General features: G+C 39.9%; 1 protein-coding gene across 1 annotated transcript; it reads right to left on the bottom strand.

The window, feature by feature from the left end:
- Nucleotides 1–3,828: 3,828 nt before the first annotated feature.
- Nucleotides 3,829–4,545, bottom strand: LOC111999963 (uncharacterized). The gene has a single exon (XM_024032067.2). It carries the CDS (start codon nucleotides 4,543–4,545, stop codon nucleotides 3,829–3,831), a length of 717 nt encoding a protein of 238 aa, XP_023887835.2.
- Between the last annotated feature and the right edge of the window lie 1,859 nt (nucleotides 4,546–6,404).

Raw genomic sequence — 6,404 nt, 5'->3', positions numbered from 1 at the left:
ATGACGGCTTCAGTTCCAAATGTTAGTCTGAATGGTGTTTCTCTTGTTGGCACACTTGTGGTTGTTATATATGCTCATAAAACGTTAGGTAGCTATTCAGGCCATGCACCCTGTACCCCCTCAAGCCGAGTTTTGATAATTTTGAGTAGACTTCTGTTTGTCACTTCGATTTGACCATTAGCCCGAGGGTGTCTTTGAGAAGAGTAGTGGTTCTTCATGCCTAAGTCTTGGCAAAATTTTTGAAACTTAGTATTGTCAAACTGCCTCCCATTGTCTGATATGATTATGTTAGGAATCTCGAATTTGCAGATTATGTTTTTCCATATGAAGTTGGTGATCTTGGCTTCTATGATCATCACTGTTGGCTCAGCTTCTACCCATTTTGTGAAGTAATCGATTGCGACGATGAGGAACTTGTATTGCTTCCTTCCTATAGGGAGTGGTCCCATTATGTTGATCCCCAATTGCGCAAAAGGCCAAGGTGCAGTTATCGGCATCATTGGCTCCCTTGGTCACGTTTGAACATTTACGAAGTGTTGGCACTAGTCGCATGCCTTGACTGGGTTATACGTATCCTTCTATAATGTTGGCCAGTAATAACTTGCTCTGAGTGCTTTTCCCGCTAGAGACCTTGCTCCCACATGGTTATTGTAGATTCCTTCATGTATCTCTTGAAGTACATAGTTGGCCTCTCAAAGTACATAGTTGGCCTCTTCCTTGTTAGCACATCAAAGATAAGGGAGGGAGTGTCCTTGTCTATGTAAGGCATCGTCAATAATGATGAAGCAAGCAGCTCTGATCTGTACCTTTCGTGCTTCATTCCTGTCTTCTGGGAGTTATTATTCTTTCAAGTAATGGACGATGAGAGTCATCCACTTGTCTTGTTCCTGTACCTTCATCACCTGTTCTCCTTTTGTGCTATGCTGTCCCTTTATTTCCATGCATAATTTAAGAGATGTGCCATGTTCGTCTGACAAGGCTAGTCATGCTAAGAAATCAGTTTCAGCATTCTTTGCTTGAGGGATTTGCTATAAATCGACGCTGTTGAAGTACTGCAAGAGTTCTTGGATGATCTTTAGGTACTTCTGCATTCTTTCTTCCTTTGCTTCATAATCTCCTCTTTCCTGGCCAATTACAAGCTAAGTCAGCTTGGACGATGAAGGTCTTGTCTTTTAGTACTTTTGCAAGGCTTAGGCCTATTAGAAGTTCTTCATACTCCGCTTCATTGTTGGTTGTTGGGAACTACAATTTGATTGTGTACTTTAGGATTTCTCCTTCTAGTGACACGAGGACTACACTAGCTCCTCCAGCCTTCTTAGTGGTGGACCCATCTATTTGGATAGTCCATGTCTTCTTTAGGGGCTCTTCTTCTTCTTAAGGGTAAGTGAACTATGCAATGAAATTGGCGAGAACTTGGGCTTTGAGAACCTGGGCTTTTAGCTTCGTCAAAGCTTCTTCACATTCATCAGTCAACTAAAAGGCCTTCTTCAAGACTTTGAAGAAGGGCATGCATTTGTCTATCGCTCGAGAGACGAATCTGTTCAAGGCTGCAACTTTTCCCGTTAAGCTCTTTATTTCCTTCATTGTCGTTGGAGACTTTATCTTCATTATTGCCTTTATCTTGTCTGGATTAGCCTCTATGCCCCATTGAGATACCATGAATCCCAAGAATTTCCCTGATGAAACAGAAAAAACACGTTTTGTTGGGTTTATCTTCATTTTATACTTACGTAGTGTGTTGAAGGTCTTTCTTAGGTCGTCCAGGTGATCTTCTTCATCATTTCTCTTCACCAGCATATTACCCACATACACTTCCATATTTCTCCCTATCTGATGAGAGAACATGCGGTTCACCAACCTTTGGTATGTGGTTGATAGGCCAAGAATGTATTGATCCCTTGTGATGAATTAACCAATTAATTAGCCAAGTTAATTAATTAATTTAATTTGCATGCAATAAGCGTGGTAGCACAAACAAATCACCAACTAAGTTAAAGTATAGTGGAAAATAAATTGACATGGTGATTTGTTTATAAATAGGGAAAACCTACATGACAAAAATTCCACCGGGTGACTTTAAGGCCATCACTCTCGAGAATTCACTATTATTACAATAAACGATTACAAGTAAAGGAATCCTAGTATCTTATACCAACCTACAGTTGAACCTTTACCCCAATACCCATTGGACTTGTTCTGTAGTGACAATCTCTCCTTATAATGTATGGCTCCCAGTACGTGACTAACTAATTCGATGCGCGGATCCCAGTACTTGAGAAAGATGTTGGCTGTAAAGTTTTTCAGTTCATCACACAATGAAGATCACGAAACTCCTTTGTTACAAAACCCTACGGTGTACAAACACAATAGCTTCTTCAAGAGAAAGATGAACTAGGGCAAATTCTGTCTCCGATCATAATTTGCATGAACACAACTTTGCTTCACATTTGCGCAACCTTTGACGGCCCTTAAAACAATCCTTATGTATGTTTAGGGTTGTGAGAAAAGAAAGCCCAAACATGTATTCACAGATTGAAGTGAAATTAGCTCTTAAAAACTAATTTTCATAAACCTCGACAGATAACCTATCTATCAAGAAGCTGTCGAGCATAAGGCTGAAACAACTTTTTAAACCTTGATAGCTACTAACTATCAAGCTTTAAAATCCATCACTTCTTAACTTGATTTTTGGACAAACTTGCAGGGCTTTAATACTTGAACTTAAAACCTTGTTCCTTGAAGTGTTAAACACATCCTAGATCTACGCAATTACAAGTAAAGTGTGTTTTGTCAAAGGATTAGCCAATTCAATATTGACATATGTTCCTAACATTAAATCACATATGTCCTAACAGTGGCCCCTACATTCTTTAGTCTGAAAGGCATTATCTTGTAACAGTACAACCTTTGGCTAGTGACGAATGCGGTCTTCTCTTGATCTTTTTCATCCATCATGATCTGATTGTAGTTAGAGAAGGCATCTATGAAACTTAAGAGCTTGTGTCCGATAGCTGAATCTACCAGTTGGTTGATCTTGGGTAGGGGGAAGTTATCCTTCGGGCATGCCTTGTTAAGGTCTATGAAGTCGACACACATCCTTCAGCTGCCATTGTTCTTCTTTACCATCACCATGTTCACTAGCCACTTAGGGTAGAACATGTCCCTCATGAAACCTGCCTCTAGGAGTTTCTCAACCTCTTTTTCCACTACCTTATTGCATTCAGGCGCAAATATTCTTCGTCTCTGCTACATTGGTTTGCACTCTGGATTAACATTACGACGATGCTGGATGACTCCTCTATCGATTCTTGGCATATCCTCATGCTTCCAAGCGAAAACATCTTGGTTTTCTCTTAAGAGGTTTGTTACCTTCGTCTTCTCTAAGGTTGAAAATGCTAAACCTATCTTCAAGACCTTGGACTCCAGGGATGAGCTCAACCTCCTGTGGCACTTCTGATGATTCGGGGATTGGTTTAGGTTTATCTATCATCCATGAGTGATTTTCCCCTGATGCTAGGGCGGCTTGATAACATTCCTTTATGAGGACTTGGTCTTCTTTGATTTCCCCTATGCCGTGGGCTATAGGGAACTTCACCTTTAGATAATAGGTCAACGTCGTCGCTTTCAACTTATTGAGTGTTAGTCTTCCAAGGATGACGTTGTATGTCGATGGGCAATCTATCATGAGGAAATCAATCTCCTTGGAGACTTGCGTTGGATAATTACTTGCAATTATGGTTAGCTTAAAAAAGCCTTTGAAAATAACCCTGTCCCTAGTGAAACTTACCAATAGGGAAGTGAATGGTCAAAGCCTTTCTTTGGTCAGCTTCATTTGTTGGAAGGCAGTAGATAGATGATGTCTGCTAAACTTCCATTGTCTACCAGTACCCGATAGATGTTGAATTCTTCCATCCTAAGCATTATTACTAGTGGATCATCATGGGGCTGTTTGACACCATAAGTGTCCTCGGAAAAGAAGATGTCCAGTTCATTGCAACGAGGTGTTTTTGAAGGTGGGAACCACGAATGGACGTTGTTCACCTCCCTTGCATACCCCTTATTCAGTGATTTGGAGGATCCTCTTGCTACCAATCCTCCTAAGATTATCCTTATTTCTCCTATAGGGGCTTTATTGCCCCTCGTCTCTAGTTCCCTATCCTTCTCGTCCCTCTGTTGTCGTCTATACGGCTCTATTTTTCGTACAAACTTCTGTAATTTTCCTTGATAGATTAGGGTTTCTACTTGGTCTTTTAAATGCATGCATTCATTAGTGTGATGCCTGTGTTCCTGGTGGAATATACAATACTTGCTTTTGTCTCCTACTTTTGTTGGAGTGTAAATGGGTTTGGGCCATTGTAGAGAAGGTTCGTCTTTTATCTGCATCAACACTTGCTCAATAGGCATCACTAGGGGAGTGAAGCTAGTAAACTTAGGTCTTTGATCTGGGAGGTTCTTCTTTTTGTATGCTGTATGTCCAGTGCCTCGTGTCTCTTTTTTCCTGTTAGGGTTGTGACTAGTTCCTTCGTCTCGTTTCCATTTGGTCATCACTCCTTTAGTGGTCACTACGTCCTCTACATTTATATACTTTTGCGCCTTGTGAAGTAGTCCATCTTGGAAGGTCGCTAGGACTTGATCTTTTGCTTCGTCCACCTGTAGCAATTCTTTATTGAAGCATGTCACGTATTGCCTTAACGATTCTCTCTCTGCTTGATGGATGTTGAGAAGATGTCTAGTTGGCTTCTTGTGTCATTGTCCTCCAATGAAGTGACGAACAAAACCCTTACTGAGCTGCTCGAAGTTGGCAATAGTACCTGAGGATAGCTTGGCGAACCACACCCTGGTTGCATCTTTCAACGTTGTTAAGAAGGCCCTGCACATTACTTTATTTGGGGTCATCCGCAAAAGCATCAAAGTTTTGAACGATCCGATGTGATCCAAGGGATCTCTTGAACCGTCAAGTGACTCTAGTTGGGGAAGGCAGAACTTTCATGGGAGAGGATGATTTAACACCTTAGTGGTGAATGGTGAATCTGTTCTTCGAACTATTCTGTCTAGGTCATCCATAACTATGTCTTTTACTCCATTCCTGAGCTCATCCATCTCCCTCCTCATGTTATAGGGTTCGCTCTTCATTCTAGACGAGTTTTCTTCCGACGCTCTTATCCTTCTATTGGCCTAGCTATCTGATTCTTCTTCATTATGGTTTCCTTCGATCCTCTGACATTCTTCTTCATTTTGGATTTCAACATTCCGTTGTTGTTCCTCATTCTGATATTCAGCGGCTTTCCTTAGCTCTTCATTTTGGTGAGTCAATTCCTCCACACTGGTTGTCAGGGCTTGAATTTGTTGTGCAGCTTGTTCAGCATCCATCTTGTGCTACAAGGTTCTCTTTTGTCACTTAGGGAAGATGGCTTGAATGATTAGCGTTCCCCACAGACGGTGCCAAACTGATGATGTGAAAAATCACCAAGTTCAAGCTGAGGACCTCGTCTCAGTGGATGGACGATGCTGTGGTTGGTCGTGTCTTCAGTGCAAGCTAGCAAGAAAGCTTGGGAAAGAAGTGGAACACATCGGTGTGGTGTTTGCCAAAAACACTCCGATGCTTAGGTCAGAAAGGGAGAAAGTTGTTTAGAGAGAAGTTGACTTCGAGTGGTTTTTGGATGAGTATATGTGTGTGCCTTTGGATTCTGTTGTCCCTTTTATAGTTGTTTTCTGCCTTAATGGTCAATGAATTCTGGCATTTATGTTCAACGGTTAGTACGTTATCAACGGGAGCTCTAAAGTGCGTGGCTCACTCGTTACCGTTATGTTTTCACCATCAATGTGTGTAATAAATGCATGATGTCTGATGTGATATTCATTGTTGCCAAAGAATTTTGTTGGTTTATAAAGTAACACAAGTACTAACAAATAAATTATTGAGAATATCTATGAACTAGGCATGTACACATGTGCACATTGTGGTGCACATAGCAATTGTATGTGTGATCATGATCAACTAGTGGTGTTAAAAGTAATGTAATTCAACTGGTATTTCTTAATGTTTTCAATAAAAACATCTAAGGTTTATGTCTTTTCACCCTCAACTATTAATGTATCACAAAAAGAAAAAGAAAAAAAAAAAACACGAGGAGATAGTATGATGATCTCCTTTTTATTTTTTATTTTTTACTTATAATTTTTTTAATAAGATGAGATGCAATGGATCATAACCTATGAAAGTTCTTTTTTCATACAGAAATAACTGATTGTGTTCCACTTTGAGAAACAGTGATTATATAAAAGAATTTTACTGAAAGGTTATGAATTATTCTAAATTAAATTCATATTGTAAAGAAAATGTGTTAATTTAAATAAAAATTCATAAATTTTCATTTCTTATAAATTAAGAATCTAAATCATAG

This window comes from Quercus suber, unplaced genomic scaffold (assembly GCF_002906115.3).
Source record: "Quercus suber isolate HL8 unplaced genomic scaffold, Cork oak 2.0 scaffold_6, whole genome shotgun sequence".
NCBI classification, from domain to species: domain Eukaryota; kingdom Viridiplantae; phylum Streptophyta; class Magnoliopsida; order Fagales; family Fagaceae; genus Quercus; species Quercus suber.
This window is presented reverse-complemented; position numbering and strand designations above follow the sequence as displayed.